Raw genomic sequence first — 20,538 nt, 5'->3', positions numbered from 1 at the left:
ACGTTTGCTTTTTTTGCAACAGCATCACACTGTTGACTCATATTTAGCTTGTGGTCCACTATAACCCCTAGATCCCTTTCTGCCGTACTCCTTCCTAGACAGTCTCTTCCCATTCTGTATGTGTGAAACTGATTTTTTCTTCCTAAGTGGAGCACTTTGCATTTGTCTTTGTTAAACTTCATCCTGTTTACCTCAGACCATTTCTCCAATTTGTCCAGATCATTTTGAATTATGACCCTGTCCTCCAAAGCAGTTGCAATCCCTCCCAGTTTGGTATCATCCGCAAACTTAATAATCGTACTTTCTATACCAATATCTAAGTCGTTAATGAAGATATTGAACAGAGCCGGTCCCAAAACAGACCCCTGCGGAACCCCACTTGTTATGCCTTTCCAGCAGGATTGGGAACCATTAATAACAACTCTCTGAGTATGGTTATCCAGCCAGTTATGCACCCACCTTATAGTAGCCCCATCTAAATTGTATTTGCCTAGTTTGTCGATAAGAATATCATGCGAGACCGTATCAAATGCCTTACTAAAGTCTAGGTATACCACATCCACAGCTTCTCCCTTATCCACAAGACTCGTTATCCTATCAAAGAAAGCTATCAGATTGGTTTGACATGATTTGTTCTTTACAAATCCATGCTGGCTGTTCCCTATCACCTTAAAAAAGGTCATGATCGCACCCCTTGTCGCAACGCCTGTCCCCAGCACCCAGAGCTCACGGACGGGATGGGGCAGGGCATTGCCAGGCGCTCTCCAGCCCCCGCGGTGCCTGTGGCTCTGAGGGTGTGAGCGTGGGGGGAGGAGCGGAGCTATGTCGGACACATGGGGGTCACGTCTATTTACCTGCTCATCCCCGCCCCCGGCCCAGTAGAGGAGGGGGCGCCGGTCCCAGCCGGGCTCTCTGTGCACGGCCCCGCTCCACCCGCCCGCTAGCGCCTCTCGGAGCCCGGTGTGTCCCCTCCCCCCGCATGTGTTTGGGACCGGTCTCCTGGAGACGCCGCGCTGCCCGACGGGATACAGACACCCAGGGCGGACCCGACCAGTTCCCAGAGAGAACCCGAGCTGGCTGGTCACGTGACCCGGCGGCGCCCCCTCTGTCCTGTTCGCATGGAAACGGACGTTAATATTACCCGCCGATGAGCGACTGAACAGTGACGCGATAGGGTGGGCGTGGCTTCACCACACGTGATTCCCGGGTCCTCCTAGCTTGATGCGTCCCCCCCGGAAGTGGAGGCTGTTTGCTGGGCACGGGTCGTGTCTAGAGGGGCGGAACTGAGTCCCCCGAGCTGCGGCAGCGACGGGTCCCTTACACGGCGCGCACAGAGCGACTGATCCCTCCAGCAGCCGCTGGGGCTTCCCTGGGGACGGGAGGCTCAGCAGGAGAACGAGGCACCGCTCGTGTCTCCCCCCGCCCCCGGCAGGCACACCCCGAGCCGGAGCCAGGCCTTGTCAGCCCTACCGAGCCCCGGCTCCTGGGCGGAGAGAGGCCCCTGCTGGGTGAGGCGCGTTCCCTGCATTGAGTTTCTCTGGGTGAAACGTTATAGCCGGGACTGTCTCCCGCCTCTCCCCGAGCTGGCCGCGTTGCATACTACACGGGGGGCGGGGTCTCTTCCTTTTCCGTGTCTATTTCAGTGGTACAGAGGCTGAGGGCGGCTTAACAAAAACTTACGTAATTTATGGACCAACTCAGCCATTTACACACCGCTCCTGCTCAGGTGGGGAATCACTGAATACGACTGCCTGGAAAGGCTGGAGGACAGAAGTGGGCGCAGTTCCCTTTTTAGATGCGTAATTTTCAATGCCCATGGATGGGACTAGAAAAGTTAATTGGCATAGTTAGGTCCAAGTCACATGGGGATGGGGTAGTGCAAGTTTAGCAGCTGTAGTTCAAAACAATTTGGCTTGTTGGGAAAAGCTAGATGTAAACAGCCTGCATCGCTTCCTTTTGCCCTGGGGAAAAGTTTTATAACAGTCACTTTTGGACTCAGAGGTAGCAGGAATTGAGGTAAGTAGACAACCCTAGTGTGTATTAATCTGATCATTAGTCTAGGGGTGAGGTTTTGTGCACTCTACTTGAAAATTAAATTGTTCATTTGTCTGACTACAGGTGTTACAGGTTAAGAGCATGGGCATCCATGGATTAATGAGCTATGTGGGAGAGCATAAGCAGTTCTTCACTGATCTACAATTAAGGAATACAAAAATAATCATTGATGGAAATAATTTGTTTCATCGGCTTTATTTTGAATCAAATCTAGACCTCCAGCATGGAGGGGATTATGATTCTTTTACAGATATTGTACACAAGTTTTTTGAAACTTTGTCTGTATGCAAAATATACCCATATGTTGTGTTAGATGGAGGGTGTGACTTGTCCGATAAGAAGTTTGTGACGTTAAAGGAAAGAGCCCGGGATAAGATCCAGGTAGCATATTCCATCTCTAGAGGTGGTGGTGGAAGCGTGCTACCCCTGCTCACCAGAGAGGTTTTCAAGCAAGCCTTGACCAAATTAGAAGTGCCTTTTGTCCAGTGCTTCTCAGAAGCAGATAGGGATATTATGTCATTAGCTAATCATTGGAATTGTCCCGTATTAACTTTAGACAGTGATTTTTGTATTTTTGATTTGAAAGCTGGGTATTGCCCTCTGAATTACTTTCAGTGGAGAAACCTTTGTATCTGTGAAGGCACACTGGACTGCTACATTCCAGCTCGATGCTTCTCTTTAGAGAGACTGTGCAGCCACTTCAGTCATATGAACAAAGCCCTTCTTCCTCTCTTTGCTGTAATGAATGGTAATGATTACATTAATCTGCCAGCTCTGGAGACATTCTTCAGCAAGGTGCGCCTGCCAGTTGGAGGCTCTGGTTGGAGGGGGAGGAAGCATGTCCGCATTCAGGGACTTCTAAACTGGTTATCCCGTTTTGCTGACCCCACAGAGGCTATAGACAATGTACTGAAATATCTTAAAAAGCATGAGAGAGAAGAAATAAGGAAGCTTCTATGCACTTCCATGGAGGAATATGAACAGTCTGATGTGAATCTTGAGGATTTTTTTCAGAATGGAACCTATGAATCTCAGGTGACCAGGAACTTAGAGTTACCACAATGGATGCTTGAGGCTTTTGCAAAAGGTCATTTGTCTCCATTCATTAGTGATGCCCTTCTATTAAGAAGAACAATCCTTCATGTCCAGGTGGAGAACATGCAGAGGCCTAGTGCTCACACAGTCGCCTTACCCATTCGTCAAGTCATCTATGGGTTACTTCTGAACGCCTCTCAAAATTCTGAAGTTCCTTCCCCAAGTAAGCAGTCCAACAAGCTGCCGATTGTCCGTGAATTTGATAGAATCCAAAAGACTCTTAAAAAATCCTTTGTTCCAACAACAATGCTGCCTCTGGATTTTTGTGAAGACCATCGCCCTTTGGCCACACTAACTGAGGTACAGTTGTCAGAACAGATATCCTGGATAATAATCAATGTTGGGAGTGTAACGGGAGGAAAAAACTTGGGTGTCAATCCAGTCAGTCAGTTTAGTACCAGATATAGTACTTACAAGTGACTTCTATAAGACGGCTCATGGTAATAAGCACCACATGCATTACTAAGTGTAGGGTCATAGTCTTTGGTGTGCAGCATATATGTTACAATTACACAATTATTTTAGTTATTTTTTAAAAAGGAACACTTGACAAGTTATAGGCAGAGGTGGTAGAGGCCTATATTTAATTTTGCTTAAAACTTTCCATTATAACCCTGTTTTAATTTGCATCCAATTTTGCCAAACTAACCCTTTAGGCCAGAGCTTTCAGAGCAGATTTTTTTTTTTTGTTCTTGTGGAAATTTATCCAGGTTTGGTCAAGCTATACACTTCAGGAAAAACAGTCACAAGCTATACTGAGTATATGTTAGGCTTTCTGCTAAAATTTCTAATTCATCTGCACTGAGCAAACTTCAGCCCCCCAGTTCTCTGTGTGCCATCTGCAGCGAGTACACTTCTAGTTTTACAGAGCTCCCTACATGGCTCCAGACAGTAAATGGACAAAGCAGCAGCTGAAGAAAACATTTTGGGGTAGAGAAGGAACCAGTTGTAGTCTCAGTTCTTCTGTTGACTAGGGGTGGCAATCCTGTGTGGCTTAGTCACTATTGATCAAGGCCTCGTAACCCCTACCTTTAGAGGAAGGAAAATGTCTCTCCTCATCCCCTTTTAAAGGGTACATAATTGTGAGGCTGCACAAGGTCACTTTGGGGAGAGCTAGGAATAGAATCTGGCTCTAATATGGTAGACACAAGTCTCATCCACTGCCCGCTCCACCTTTCAGAATGAATGCTCCAGATCTGTGTTTGGCAGTGCTGTATGTAACCATTAAAGTATATTGGCAAAGTGTGTACGTCTCCTGTTAGGGAGGAAACCGAAGGGACACCATGAAAAATAGCAGCCTATGACCGCTACCATTTACTCCTTTAGCCCAACTGGTGCTATAGATCCAAGGACCTGCATTCAAACCCTGCTGCTGACCCATGTACATTTGTTTTCATTTTTCTTTAAATTAAGGAAACTGCATACAAAAATCTTTAAGTGAATGTTAAGGTTGCAGAGTCAAGCAAGCACAAGTTAGTAAATGTCCATGCAATTTTAAATTTGTCTCCCTGTGTAGGCACTGTGCTAGTCTTTAATTAAATTATTACATACTTGTGTGTTCTAGGACCCACCCTGCCTTGTTCAGTGCATAGGGTGGGCCATAAATGAAGCAAAGGGTTACAGGAAGAAAAAAGATGTTCTTGCATTTTTAGCATTGGATTGGGGCCCAACAGTGCTGGGTTCTGTTTCTGCTCTACTGCAGACTTCTTGTCTGATAATGGGTAGGGCCCTACCAAAGTCATGGTCCATTTTGATCAATTTCATGGCCAGAGGCTTTTTAAATTGCTCAATTTCACATTTTCAGCTGTGTGCATCTGAAATTTCAGAGTGTTGTAACCATGGGGGTCCCAACCCAAAAGATACCCAGAAGTGGATCTGATCTCACCCCCACTCCCAGAGTTGCCATGCAAGGGAAGGAGAAGTGCTGTCGCTCCTCAGCCCAGCAGGGACTTGCAGGTAGGAACACCCTGGCTGGGGCACTTCCAGGAGCAGAGGCATATTGGACCCACCTTCACAAGTCTCCTCCAGCTGCAGGAACCTCCTGGGCTGGAGCTTCCTGCAGCAGGGGGAGACACTCAGAGATGGGTCTGATCTCCCCCTAAGAGCAGCCATGCAATGGAAGGACAAGTCCTCTCCCTTCCCAGCCCAGCTAGGACTTGCAGCTAGGAGCCCCCTGGCTGGGGCACTCCCAACAGCAAGGGAGAGCAGATTTGACTGGGAAGGGCTTATTTCACAGTCTGACATGTTTTTCATGGCTATGAAATTGGTAGGGCCCTAATAATGGGCAAGACTATAATGCATGTACACAAAGCAGCTGAACTAAGGTTGCACAAGCTCCTATAATACTACAACTGCAAAGTTTTTTGTATATAAATACAATTTGTACCAGTGTTACTGTAATGGCTTAGAATTTTTTTTAAAATGAGTTAAGTCTCATTTACTAGTCAATTTCTGAAGCTAGATTTTCACTTGTATGGATTGAGAGCTCATACAGTACAAGTGATAACTGCAGTTCTCTGCCAAAATCCAGGTAGAAGATTCCACTGGGAGTATAGATCAATAGTATGGATAGTTGGATGTGTGGTAGTTTACAACCTATGGTGCAATGCTAACTCCTACAATGCAGGTGATGTAGGACAGACACCCTCCAGAACATAGCCAAAGGAGGTGGTTTTGAATGGATAACAAGTGGCTAGATTTTCAATGTGCTCAGCTCCCAACTCATTTAGGCACCTAACTGCAACTGAAACACTTCCAAAAAATTTGACCCTTGAAAGATAATGTAGGAAATATAATATACTGACTACTTTTTAAAAAGATTAAATATTCCAAAACTATTCATTCTACAGAATGATCTGTTTAAGTTTAATTGAAGTCACTTTCATTAGTTCAATAGTAAAAGGTTTACATCTTTTTGAAAAAATTAACAAGGTACCGGCTAGCTTAGCATTAACACAGAAGTCATTTGCCTTTGGGTGAAGATGGCAAATAAGTGTAGATAGACTTTCTTACAGCAAAATAAAGCCAGACCTCTTCATAGTGTATCCAAAATTATGACTTTTTGGCAGGTGCCCAGATCAGATCGCCTAAAACTTCTGTTGGAGACATTAAGAGTGAAAGCCAGCATCCTACAACCCATCCCTAGTCCCTTGTGGCTCCCTGTTGCTGTAACCTGCTACTGGACACATTACTCAGAACCTAAAGTGAAATTGCATCATTTACAGGCATTACTTCTAGGAATGGTATTTGGGGAATTGCACAGGACAACAAGTAGCCCAGGTAGGTCCCCAAAGAACTAAAAACTTTACATGTTTCTAGATGTTTCATATTTATATGCAAATCCACATTCTAGCCACAGTTTCCCTTTTTGTAAGGACTCTCCACTTCCATAGGAATTAATGGTGATTTACGCTCTACCCTCAGCAGTCAATTTATACATTGGTGAAGATGAGAGGCAGTGCTGTGTCGCAGTTAGGACTGAGAGACTTGAAGTTAAACTCTAACTTCTATTTCCAACTTGTTTTGTGTTTGGGAAAGACATCTAACTTATCTGTGCCTCCGTTGCCTATCTTTAAATGGGTAAAATCCATATGGACCTTGTCGGGTGGTGTTGGCATTTGTACGTGTGCTTCTGGTATACTATAAAAGTGCAAAATATTTTTTCAGACTTATAGAAGTATCAACATTTGATGCATGTGTAAGACTGTTTTATTACTCAGTAATGAACTTTTATTAAAGTCAGTTTGTACTTACAGGAAACACATTGTTCATGTGCGAGTCTAACAAATTCTAATTCAAAGCAGACTCAATAGGGAAGCTTTGAAAGCAAAGCTATTGCCTCTCTTCCTCATACTTTCAGAACTTCATACATTATGGGAAATATTAATAGAAATTTGGCCAAAGAAACTGTCAGTACAGTATCAGTAAGACTAAATAAAATCCTGTATTGAGAGAGTTCTCTAAATAGGTAAGTCCAAGAGACTAAGCAAATTTAGTACTGGCAGCAGCTAGGCATTGAGGTTCTACTTCAGATTATAAATTCTAGGGCAGGAATAGTCTGTGTACCCAGTGCTTGGCACGATGGGGTCCTGATTTCTAATTGGACACTCTAAAAAAATAAGAGATTAATATAATCAGTAGTGCCTAAAGTCAGAACCTTAACTATATTTTAACAAGAAGCCAGAACATTCAGGATTAGTGTTAAAACTGTAGTTAACTTGGCCTGTTGTGACTGGGTATTTTGTCACAAGTATTATGCACAATGATCAACTATAATCTTTACACACAACGTGGGGCTGAGTTACAATCTAAACTCAGAACTGGTAGGGTTTTTTTGTTTGCTTTTGCTGGTTTATGATTAAACCTATTGGAAATGTTACTTTAGCATAGCATTTGTATAACAAATTAGTAAGCAATAATTAGTACTTCGGGATTAAATCCTGTTTAAGGCAGGGGGAAGCTATCTTAATACTGCAAAAGTAGCAAGATTTAAGTGTTTGATATTATCTTAAAGTTAAAAGGTTGTGGGGAGAGGTTTTTAGGTAACGTAATATGCCAGCCTTAGATTTAGGAGGAATTCCTGATTGTATGGGAGGAAGAAAGGGTTATGGATTACAGAAGCTGGGCAGGCAATTCTCAGATGCTTCTCATTAACCTGACACATAGTGGGATCTTTTTAAAGATTTTCCAGTCGGCCCACAACACAAGTGTGTGCACTCTTAGACACATAACTAAGCCAACAAATAGATTGAATTCTTTTGTTTCAGTCTCTCATGGCTTTTGGTACTTGAATAGTAACTATTTAAGACACTTGAAAACCGATTACTTCAGATACTTCCTGATACTTAGTGTTTAGAGGTTCACAGGCACCATTAATTGTACATACCAGTCATGCTTTGTATAGGAGAATGCATAGGAGCCTCTAGAAAAACCCCTTATTTTCTTGTTCATTCATAATCTAGATCCTGCGGTTTTCCATGTCAAAGATAAAATGGTCTATGACCAGTTTCTAAAATGGAAAGAAAAGAATTTTCAGGAATTATTGGATTTAGACACAGCACACACTTTCTGCCAGTGGCAGTGCTGCCTCCAGATGGGATTGCATCTCAACCAGCTACTCTCTACTCCTCTCCCTGAACCAGAGGTAACTCGGTAAGAACCTGTAAGAGACCAGCCTTCTTCACAAGGTGCTCCAAATATAAAGCACCCTCACATTGTGTTTTGTCTTGTATTATACCTGCTGTGCCTCTGGAATGTAAGCTCCTTGGGTGAGGGACCCTTTAAATTGGTACAGTTCATATTCTGTTGTATAGCACTAGTACTCTGGCACTTAATAAATGGCAACAGCTTCTAATGTTTCAGCAAAATCATGTTTTTGGTAATTACTACATATAAATTCAAATATAAAAAGCGTTTGAACCAAAATATAATTAAAATTTTACCCTTAATGCTTTAGTACATACTGTGACTAAATTCAAGTCATGTGTAAAAATTGTAAAGTTCAGGCCTGATCTTGCACACCCTTTCTGAGGCCAATGAAATGACTCATGTGAGTCAAATGTTAAGATCAGAACTAAAGTATGTAAACATGTAGGCATCACCACCTGAGACACAACTAGGAGATTGCAAAATGTAGAAGTGCATCAAGAAAAGGAAAAGGTACAATAAATTGAAAACATGGGGGAAAAAAAGTAAGTCTGGAAATCACTGGCATATAATGATCCTGAGCATTTTCACTTGAGCAAAATTCTTTACCTGTTACTACAGAAGATTCACACACTTAAATATGATTTCTATCTAGGATCTGTATTTTCAGTGTTAAATCTGATTTTATACATCCCTCGAGATGCAAGTCTTATGTAGGGTTAAAAATGCACTTTACTCAAATTCAGCTCTCAAATATTCAAGGTGCAGTTAAAAAGCAATTTCTCTTCCTTGGGCAAGTGAGTTCTGCACTTCTTGTTACTTGAATAGATGTGTAAAGTTCTTCTTTCCACTATATTCATGTCTGGGTCTAACTGAATAATATGCTTTTTCATTTGAGCACTATATAGGCATGCATTGAAGATACAAGTAATTTGATTTTTCTTCTGATTAAACCCAAAACAATTTTTAAAAATTGAGTTGTCACCTGAAATTTCTTTGGCTTTATTGTGCCTGCTGGTTCTAAAACCCAATAAAATTAAGAAATATAGTAATGTAAATATGTACCTGCAGACAAGCTGGATTTGAACTCATCATGAAGATGCCTTTGGGATTGTTTCTTTAAAAGGCTTTTATTTAAAGAGTTCATATTCAATGATTATGTAGTTTGTTTTTTCCCACTAAACAGTGTAGTTTTGCTAGCTATAGTTCAATTCGATTCTAAATTTAATCTTTCCTTCCTTCGGGCAGGCTTTATTGTGGGACCCTTGTGCATAGACTATGCAAAGAGCTTAAATCAGCACATGGAGCAGAGAATCTGCTTATCTCATCTCCAAAGATGAGCCAGCTTTATTGTGATCTGCTCCATGCAGTAAAGTCAACTGTACCTCCAGACTTCTTCCAGGAGACAACCAAGACAACTAAATCCTGCAAGGAAAAGAACAAGCAAGCAACTAGTCAAGCAGAGACTACCAGACAGCATGCTACATTGGAAGCTCAGCCTCTCTGTGATGTTAACAATAGGTTTGCATCACTAATGGTGGAAGACTGAAAGCAGCACATACATGACATTCAAATAATTCTGCCTTGTGAATGGATCAGTTACAATGAAGTGGGTGAACTGCATTGGAACTTAACTGGCCTTTTTACAAAACTTGATTCACATGGATCAATTTTTAGAATGAATCTTGCTACAGTGATTTCCCCCCCCCTATAAATAACGTTTATAGGATACTGTCTGAACTTTCCAAAAATGGTCAGTCATTTGATGTCCTTGAATACAACAGAAGAAACTAAATTTGCAATTTTAAAGTAAAGGAGTAAGAGGACACTATTCTCCCCACCCCTCCAACCACCATTTTCAAAAAACACGCCATCACAACTACATACTTGACATGGAAAGCTAATCATAAATTTAATTCTGCAAGACCAGCGTCCATCAGTGAGATTTTCAAAAGTTTCCAAGGGAGGAACATGGGTGCCTGACTTCCATGGACTTTCAGTGGAAGTTGGGCCATCTGCTGTGCCTATGGTATTCTAGTTACTGAACTGTCGGGGAAAGAAACTGGAACGTATCCTTTTCTTCTGTGTTTCTCTTAACAAGAAACAGGTTTGGATAGTCACTACCAAGCCTGAATGCTACCACCTAAAGTAAACTATTTTTTTCTTCCATCAAGTACCTTTGGTACCACTTGAGAGACTGTCAAGCAAGGGTCTTTCCCCAGAAGATTCCAAAAATAAAGGAATGTTAAAACAAAGGTTAGTTTTAAATAAAGATTTGTTTTAAATAAATTTATGCATATAGGTTTGACAGGCTCCATCTGATTTGGTTTCCAACATACTCCTGCAGTAAGATAGCTAGTATTTACTACTCTTGTTCCCCTTCAAGAATCAATTGATTTTTCTCTCTCTCAAGCTTATAAAAGGTTTTTAGATCATTAACCTGTATCTTTAGTCAGAGTTGTGTCCACTGTTCACCAGAAAGAATGGTTACTTACCTTACAGTAACTCTGGTTCTTTGAGATGTGTTGTCCATGCAGATTGCCCGCTTGGGGCACATGCATCCCTTGTGCACAAGATGAGATTCTTTTGGATAGCAGTATCCATTAGGACCATGGCTGCGCCCCGAGAACCCTCGCAACCATTGTAGCCCAGGGCATAAGGGGTGGGGGCAGCCTCAACTGCTTCAGTTCTTTTGCCTTTACCTGATCACACCCTCCCCAGGTGTAATCAGTGAAATTACAGTGCTCTCAGATTCCTTAAACCCATAGTAACACCAAAAGGGTTAATCTCAGTTACCTTATCAGAGGACAAGGAAAAAATAGCAAGCAGGTGTTGAGGAAGAGACCCCCTACCCCCTGGCCTCTTGCTTTCCTAGTAGTTGGTGATATGTTGGAACAGGCTGGACCTGTTTTGAGAGGGTGATTTTGGTCTGGATACCACTGAGGAAGCAGTTTCTTAAAATATGGGTGATACCTCAAGGACACCAATAGAGGTTCAGGGTTGATAGTGGTAGTAGTAGTAATAAGGGGGAGGAGCCCACATGGGAGGATAGCAGCTTGGTTCCTTCTTGGTCCAGAAGGCTTTTGGGTGCCTCTTTGGGATTCCTCCCTCGACTGTCTGTTCATGTCCCACTAGGTTATCCATGGTGGAGATGGGTTACATTCTGGTGAGGAGGATCTGCTGCATTCCTCTGAAGAGGAGGAGAAGGCAAATTCTTCTTCCATAGGTGGGGCACACCAGTCCAGTCCTGCCTACTCAAGTTTATGGGCAATAACAAAGAATCACAAAAGGGACCCAGCCTGTTCATTGCCGGTGTCTGTCCAAGGTCAGAGATTCTGAAATTGGTCCCATAGCCAAGTAAGCCTCTAAGAACTCGCTTGCAGCAGTGCTAATGAGTCAGTCAGTGCTGGATGAGCTTCCGGTGCCACAGCAGTCACGCAGATGTGCACACCACAGGTTCTCAGCCAGTGTGGAGCCATCCAGTGCCAGTACTCATGGTGCCAGAGAGGGGCCTATCCATCCAAGCAGTAATGGAGACACTCACTTTACACAGGGAGCACTGTGCGATCTGTGTTGATTTCGCTTTAAATGGATTTGAGCAAGGTTTAGCCTGAGGCTCTAGGATGTTGGAGTGGGACTTTTGTCTGGCTGCTGACTAGAGGAAATCTGTGCCTTCCCTGGGCTCTGAAGTGCTGTTCTTGGTGGCCCCTCTCCTAGGTCAATGCCAGAAGAGTGGGGTTGCCAAGTGTCCATTGAGCTTGGGGTGACATCAAGATTCAATGAGGCATTAGGAGTGTGACCAATCAGGTGGAGGCGGTCTTTCCGGTTGTTTGTCAGGAACTGAAGATGTCCACATCAATTACTCTAGAAAATGCAGCTTCAGTCTACCTTCTCTAGCTTTCATCATGTCCTTTGAGCGAGATTTGCACACCAGGCAACCTTCAGGCACTCGTCCTAGGCATAAGAGGCATCCCAAGCGCCTGCAAAAACCATTGCTGTGCAGCAGGATGGGCAAATCTTGACTCCTGGAGACTTGACTTTTGGCTATTTTAGGCCTAGGTACAGTGGGGTCTAGCTCTCATACAGGAGTGGTGGTGGGTAGCAATCCTACCAGTGCCCTCAGCAGAACTTTTTACTACTACTGGGTAAACTAAGCTTATCAGCAGATTTAACTACTGTCTCTGTATGTGAAGAGATGTACACAGTGGGGTTCAGTCTCACAGCTATGGGAAATAAGAAGGAATGAGAAGCAGTTGAGGCCATCCCACCCCTTATACGTTTTGGCTACTGTTTGGAAGGCTCCCAAAGTGCAGGCAGAGCCCCAATGGACACAGCTATTCAAAAGAATCCGATCTGTGGCAGATATGCAATTGGTGTGGACAAACACGAAAAATGTAAGGATATCTATATTTGATTTCTGCATCATCTTTGGCTATGCTTACCTTTCAATCCTGTGTCTTGGAGACTATTTCTCACAGATGACAAAAATATCTGAAGTAAAGGTGATTTGTCAGAATGATGTAAATCAGGGGTCGGCAACCTTTCAGAAGAGGTGTGCCGAGTCTTCATTTATTCACTCTGATTTAAGGTTTCGCGTGCCAGTAATACATTTTAACGTTTTTAGAAGGTCTCTTTCTAGAAAAGTCTATAATATATAACTAAACTATTGTTGTATGTAAAGTAAGGTTTTTAAAATGCTTAAGAAGCTTCATTTAAAATTAAATTAAAATGCAGAGCCCCCCGGACTGGTGGCCAGGACCCGGGTAGTGTGAGTGCCACTGAAAATCAGCTTGCGTGCCATAGGTTGCCTACCCTGATCTAAATATTTTTCTAGATAGAAGTCTCTCAGCTGGAGTGTATCTTCTCCCATCAAAGCGAGGAGATGGTCAAAACTAAAGTTCTTTTCCAAAATACACAATTAGTTTAAGACCTAAGAGTTAATTTTACTACTTTCAGTTGTCAAACTTTCTAGGATGCCTTTGCTTGGCCATTCATTTTATACCTGTAATTCTTGCTTCTATTTAGTGAAATTTTGTACTTCATATCTATTTCCACATAGTATTTTAGAGTTTAACAGATTAAATGAACCACCCCTGGATAATCACCAGTCTTCAGGATTGCCTAGAGTAGTCTTAGGTACTCATACTATGGTGATGAGCATGGTATAAAGACCTGTATAGAATAAAGAATTTCAGTGGAAGGCAGCAAGCAAGCAAGGTCTCAAGAAGCAAGGCTATCACAGAAAAGCCTCAAGGTAGTAAGTGAGCAAGTTGGTGCAGATGTTTATTTTGTAAAGCCCAAGATGGCAGCTATGTTGGTTATTTTGTTAAATGATTGGGGGGTTTCCTCTGTAAAAGGTGATGAGATTGGGAAAGTGCTGCATACATAGAGTTTATCAATAAGTTGGTTAAAAAGAGTCACAACTATTTCATTCTAATGGACTGAGACCTGTTCACTGCCTAACCGCACTGGTAACTTCCAACTAATTTATCCAGTAAGCTTCTCTACACACACACACACGCTTGGTCTTCAAGAAGGAAGTTGTATGGAGTAGCAGCCCAATTACGGTAGTATTGCTTCTTCAGAAGCACACACTTGCAGTTAAAAATTTCAGCATCTTCGAATATTTTCAAGATTGGCTCAAGAAGTACAAGTTCTGTAGGGATATTAAATCTACTGGGGACATACCAAAGTAGGCAAAATGAACATTGACAAAATTTTCCTATTTTAGAATTCATTAAACTTTCACAAGACTGATGCCATTTTACACATTTGCTTGAAGGATATTTCTCAATCTTCAAAAAAAGCCAGTTTTGCTCAAATTCAAACTTGTGAATTTTGAAAAAGCTTGAAGAGAAGACACCCCCCCCCTCCAAAAAAGTACATATTAGAGAAATGTGAATAGAACTGGAAAGCCTGAGGTGCCCTGAGTTCATTATGTGGATCACAATAAGTTTAGCATTAAGTGTTTAACCCAAAAGATGTAACTGAGGGGGGGGAGGGGGGGAGACAGGAGTGCAGATATTACATTGCTGGCAATAAGTAGTGAAATTTCTTTTTAAATAGATCTATAGTTTTGTTTTAGATTTCTGGAAGTGCTACTTGTATGATAGTCTGACAATCAGTTATGAAACATTCCAGAAGGATTAAGTTTGTTAGTGTTTATTAATTTTTATCTGCAGATGGCACCCAAATGCCATCCTACAGCAAGTTACTTTAAGACTCCTTTCTGAAGATCTTTCATTTTCCTAACAGCAGACTGCCAAGTCATATTAGCATCAACTGACAACTACATAAACTTAAATATGTAGCCCCTCTCACTTTCATTGAAGTTAAATGGGATAAAACTAAAAGTCCTTTATCAGGCAATGTTATCATTGAAATGGTTGCCAGTTTTGACTCGGTAAAAAGTAAGTAAATGACTTCAGGATTTGTCCCCAAGAAGTAGTGTATTCAAAGCTGATCTTAAGAAGTGAAGAGGTGGAAGATAGTATCAATGCAGTGAGATAATAGTAAACATCCATAGCTTTAAACTGGTCTGTCTGCTTGACAATTTGGACAGAAAGAGAAATGTTTCTTTTAGATGTATAATTTTTTTTTAAATGGCGTTTAATGTACAGTTTAGAGAAAAGATAAGAGTAAAGTATTTTAATTTTGACAGGGCTAATGTATTTTAAATTTGCATTTTTAAAATTTTTTTTACTAAGTTTGGATATGCAAAACATTTGTTCCAAAGTTAAGGTAGGATTTAACATTCTACTATTTAGGATAAATGTAATAAGTCACTTATTTAAAGGTTAGAGAAAAATCAAGCAATTTAAAAATGCATATGCATTGAAAGTTAGAGGAAATCAGGTTACATATACATCAAGGAAAAGGTATAAAAGCCTTTAAAGTTGTAAGATTAGTCACTTTTAGAGTGGCTAATATGAATTTTTAATCCCTCACTCAGATATCCAAAATTTGTATTTACAGTGGAAAACAGTACATATTTATTTTACTTTTACATAAAAGGAAACGTCTGTAATTAAGATCACCTTCCAAACATTTTCTAAATGACTTACCCACATACTAGGTTTTATTATATTGAAATGTGGAATACATTTCAATACATTGATGCTCAGAATTTATTCTTTCAAGTGCTGAACATTTTGATACAGTAGGAAGTTAGATGCCATTTAACTGTAATAAGGAATACTGGATTAAAAGCTCAAGATTGCTCTGGGCCTGACGAGAACGTCCAAAACTCTCAGCTAGCTATGGAAACAAAGGAAGGAACTGAGGCAGCTGGGGCTGCACAGCCCTTTTGGAACCTGGGAATTCTAAATGTTCTGTGCTGAAAGTGAGCACTTGTGCAACCCCAAAAAGTGCTTCCTTTTTACAAGGCTCCTGAAGCTCTGTCACCAGGCCAATTCAGAGACTTGTTTTATGATGTTCCATAGTAAGATGGGAAGAATTTTGAGGGGAGAGTGCCAGGTCACCATAACCAGGAAGAGGTTCCTAAAATGCACGATGAGGTAAATCTGCATTCCCTGAAGTAACTGGGGCTAGAAAAAGAGCAAATGGGAACATGTAGCTTTAACTGATTTAGGAAGACATTAACCAATTGTGCACAAGTGCAGGTGGCATTTTGGGTTTAAACAGGTGCTTATAAAGGTATTCTCCACTGCTGCACTCTAGCCCTGGAAGTGCACTGCCCAGCAGCAGAAAGGCAGTGTGATTGACATTGCTGAGGGTTAAGACCCATTTTAAAATCACTGATGCTAATCTGTGACCCTTGGAGCTGCTGTAGGCCGATCCTCAGACTGTCACACAAAAGTTGGACGTCTGGCAAGAGAAACCCTGTCACCCAAGTTGTCCACAATTGGAGCTGTTGGACACTCAGTTTTGAAGAACAGGTCATTTACTTAGGTGCCTAAGTATGAATTTAGGAGCCTATATTTAGGTTCCTATAATTGAAAAACTTGATCTCACGTTTAGACTAGTGTCCAACACTCATGAATTAAGGATTTTTTTTCCCCTTCCTGTCCCTCCCATGACATTACTGCAATGCCATTTGATTTCTTCTTCTTTATGCACAGTTATTTCTTCTGCATTTTGAGGATTTAATGCTCAGATTTCATGTATCTGTATCCGGTGAATTTGTAGCTTCTAGTCACTTCTGACTAAGTTCTACAGTATGCATTTCTTTGAGTTCTAGAACACCTCTTTCCATACTTCCCAGCTGTTCAATCTTCAGCCTCATCTAGATTTCTGTGGGCTTCGCTGTGAACTTACCCTTCTTAAAACATCTCCCCATCAGAACAGTCAAGCTTACAGAAACAGATCTACAGATTGGAGCTGTGGCAGTAGATGGATTGTTTTCTTTCCTGAAGCCTTAATATAAAGGCTACCAGTTTTCTCCCTAAAGTCATTTACTCTCCCCAACTAAAGAGTACTCCTGGCTGATAAGGAAGTGTCCCGGGACCCTGCAACAGGAACATTTTCCTACTCAACATTATGCATGACAAGTGCACTTCCCATGATCACAACAGTAGGAGAGAACATAAGGACAGCAAAATACTTTTAGAGTTATTCACATCTACTACATCAGTGTGTTTCCTAAACAAAACACTTCCTCTATCCTTAATTGAACTGGGTGCCATGACTGGCAATAGGCTCACCTAAAACTCACATTAAATAATGTGCTTGAAAATATAAATAACTTCAAAAATAAATTAAAATCTGATTTCTGTTGGCACCAATGAGGATTTGGGACTCAACAGAAACTAAATAGTTTAGTATGTCAATGTCACTATCTTTCCCATAATTTTGTTTTTACAACATGGAAACATCTGAAAATTAAAATCAGCTCATGCGCTACAGAGCAGGAAATGGTTTCTATTTCTGCAAAACAAACACTCTAAGGAAAAACATTAACTCATTACTCTACCAAAGAGCAATATGACCAGCGTTTTAAGTCTGATAGCTAGTAACCTGATTTTCTGCAGTTTTAAAATACAAGATGCCTTTGAAAAAGATTGAGTCTAAATGTCAATCCCTATATGCATCATGGGAATGGTAAAAACAATATCCAGCTACTACTCATTAAATATAGATGTTCAACGATACATGTTAATAAATTATCTATAGGATGCAAGCTGAAAGATATGCAGGGCCTGAGGTTTCAAGGACATTACTTTGTCATTTACTACTGTTCAAATTTACCCCATAGCATGTACTAGAGATTTTAAAATACAAGTCCCACTGACCTACAGTAGAACCTCAGAGTTACGAACACCAGAGTTACAAACTGACCAGTCAATCACACACCTCATTTGGAATCGGAAATACACAATCAGGCAGCAGCAGAGACAAAAAAAAAAAAAAGGGAAATACAGTACAGTACTGTGTTAAACTACTTAAAAAAAGGGAAAGCAGCATTTTTCTTCTGCATAGTAAAGTTTCAAAGCTGTATTAAGTCAATGGTCAATTGTAAGCTTTTGAAAGAACAAGCATAACGTTTTGTTCAGCATTACAAACATTTCAGAGTTATGAACGACCTCCATTCCCGAGGTTTCGTATCTGAGGTTCTACTGTAGTTTCCCCAGAGTTTCTAGACTAAGTTTAAAACCTGTTAAGACCCCGTTTCCTGAAAAGTTTTCTTCCAGAAAAGCTTGAAATTTACATTAAGTCAGACTGTAAAAGCAAATAGTATGGAGTTTTCTTTGCAGGGCAGGGGAACAAAAGAAGCAAAGATAATAGATGGAATTAAGCTTCTTTGGGGGAGGAAATGATTTCATACTGCCAAAGAGAATTACAGTGCACTTGTTTTCAATGAAACAAGTTACTGTAAACTGCTTTACCAAAACATTTCTTGGGGGGAAAAAAAACGACTAAGGGGGGATATGCTAAAGGTCTATAAAATCATGATTGGTGTGGAGAAAGTGAATAAGGAAGTGTTATTTACTCCTTCTCATAACACAAGAACTAGGGGTCACCAAATGAAATAGGCAGGTTTAAAAACAAAAGGAAGTATTTCTTCACACAACACACTGGCAAAAGTGTTCCACAGGTTGACTGAGGGTGTTGTGAAGGCCAAGACTAACAGGATTTAAAAAAAAACAAACAAAAAAAACTAGATAAATTCATGGAGGATAGGTCCATCAATAGCTATTAGCCAGGATGGGTAGGGATGGTGTCCCTAGACACTGTTTGCCAGAAGCCGGGAATGGGTGACAGAGAATGGATCACTTGGTGATTACCTGTTCTGTTCATTCCCTCTGGGGCACCTGGCATTGGCCACTGCTGGAAGACAGGATACTGGGCTAGATAGACCTTTGGTCTGACCCAGTATGGCTGTTCTTATGTTCTTAATAATAAGTGTGTGGAATACACTTGAATGATAATGTAGTGTTTGTACATTAAAATAATAACAATGTTTATCGTGAAACACAAAATTGGTATCTGCAGGAATGCCAAAAAAACAAGCATGATGATCTGGTGTAAGTGCCAGTTTCATTCAACACACCAAGTTAGACATTCACACGTACTTTAAGAAAAGCAAAACATTTACTTCAAATTGCAGTATAGGCTTTTCAAATCACACACAAAAAAAAGTGATCAGACAGTGGTCACATCCTGTGCAAAAAAACTTAGGATATACAAAAAATAGTAGCACAAGGTACTTGAGCCATTTACACATTGCAGGATAAAGTAAATAAATACAGTAGCTGAAATATGGCACAGGTGCCTCAGATTCTAAACCAAAAGGAATGCCTCTGAAATGTTTAAGTTTATCCTTGCATTAGTTACAAAGTCCCACCACCATAAAAGTAAAGGAAAACAATTAAATAAAAACAAACTAAAATATTTATATCTAAGATGGTTTTTATACAGGTATACTTCCGAAGTGCAGAAGGTGGGACTCAGGCTTTGACATTTCTCTTTAAAGTACCCTCCGACACACTTTACAAAGTTCCACTCAATCTCAAAAGTGAATTTAAATTTGAGGGAAAATGTTACCAAAGTTGCATAATTTCATTTGTTACTCCCACAGCTGGAAGTTTTAAATCTCAACAGTCCTGAAATATCAATGTTCATCTTTAGTCAGTGAAACACAAAGAACTTGACAAAAGCCCTCAGGATTTCTTTATCCTCCAAATTCTTTGTTTTGCTTTCTCCTACATCCTCAGACTGCAATTCCTAGTTTGCAAATAAAAGAATGCAATATGCATCATACATCAAGAAAAGATGACGAAGAAGAACTTCCACGTTTGTGTATCTTTTCCTTGCTTCTCTCAACAACCTTCATGATCTCTGCCACTATGCAGACAGAAGAGGTGAGGCCCAGAAGAAACAACAAATCTAGAAGAGACAATTGGGTTGATTTTAAACTTTGCTTCTTGTGCTTTTGCTAGTCTTTCTACAACTTAAGTCATACATGATGTCCTATAATTCAGAACAAGTTAAGATATCATTTCTTTTTAATTGGCATTCTAATTGTTGGATATATGCATATTAAGAGTCAGTTTTTACAGGATAAAAATTAATGTATATATGTTACTCAATCCTTGGGATTGACAGGAAATTTAAATTGAAATGTTTCATATTCTATATTTTAGCTATTTTTATTAACATTTGTTAAAGTAAGAATGTCTAGCATATTACTATAAACAATATAATTAGATCTTATTCTGAATAGCCTGCTTTTTGAAGCTGAAACCACAGAAAAGAGAAGGAGTGATATTGTACAATGAGAAATACTTGTATAGGAGGTAATTAATTTTCATCTCCAGGAAATGTCAGTCGAAAATCACCATCATAACTTTATCAAGCCAACAATAATGTAAAGATTCTTAAAGTGATGGCAACTGTGTAAAATGGCAACTTCTCAAAATCCTGACTTAGGATTGTTTTCATTAAAATGTAAACAATCCTAATGACATGGAATTTCTATTTGATATTAACCAGAGAATGTCTGTTTAAAAACACTTGTTTTTAAAATTTAGTGATTTAAAAAACAAAACAGAACTTTACAAGAGAATAAAAACTGATCAGTACTTCACTTTTGCATACATCAGAATTTACATTAGAAAAGAATTCTCTGCATATGAAGTATTTATGAATCTTGGAATTACTGATCCATTTGTTTAAATGTATATGAAAAGCACAAATCATTGTTCTAAGAAAACTTTAACAGGACCTTGTATAAGATGAGGCTCTGCACCATTTGCATTTCATCTATGTATAAAGGGCAAAGTA

General features: G+C 40.4%; 2 protein-coding genes across 7 annotated transcripts in view; one reads left to right on the top strand and one right to left on the bottom strand.

Annotated features, from left to right (window-relative positions):
- The first annotated feature begins 1,924 nt into the window (after positions 1-1,924).
- ASTE1 (asteroid homolog 1) lies at positions 1,925-19,415 on the top strand. Of its 4 annotated transcripts, none has more exons than XM_026658346.2 (6): positions 1,925-2,016; positions 2,642-3,450; positions 6,219-6,429; positions 8,112-8,301; positions 9,544-10,551; positions 19,334-19,415. In XM_026658346.2, exons 2-5 carry the CDS (start codon positions 2,764-2,766, stop codon positions 9,842-9,844), a joined length of 1,389 nt encoding a protein of 462 aa, XP_026514131.1. In that variant the 5' UTR covers positions 1,925-2,016; positions 2,642-2,763; the 3' UTR covers positions 9,845-10,551; positions 19,334-19,415. The 4 variants fall into 4 exon arrangements, with proteins under 4 accessions (XP_026514131.1, XP_026514128.1, XP_029768909.1 ...); XM_026658343.2 differs by having other exon boundaries at positions 2,119-3,450; XM_029913049.1 differs by having other exon boundaries at positions 1,925-3,450.
- ATP2C1 (ATPase secretory pathway Ca2+ transporting 1) overlaps positions 18,825-20,538 on the bottom strand; it is a 127,341-nt gene continuing 125,627 nt past the window's right edge. For all 3 annotated transcript variants that reach the window (XM_026658342.2, XM_026658341.1, XM_026658340.1), the window contains one exon: positions 18,825-19,641. In XM_026658342.2, the coding sequence (XP_026514127.1) occupies positions 19,511-19,641 (131 nt within the window). In that variant the 3' untranslated portion in view covers positions 18,825-19,510. The remainder of the gene's footprint in view (positions 19,642-20,538) is intronic.

This window comes from Terrapene carolina, unplaced genomic scaffold (assembly GCF_002925995.2).
Source record: "Terrapene carolina triunguis isolate 2854851 unplaced genomic scaffold, T_m_triunguis-2.0 Scaffold428, whole genome shotgun sequence".
NCBI lineage: Eukaryota > Metazoa > Chordata > Testudines > Emydidae > Terrapene > Terrapene triunguis.
This window is presented reverse-complemented; position numbering and strand designations above follow the sequence as displayed.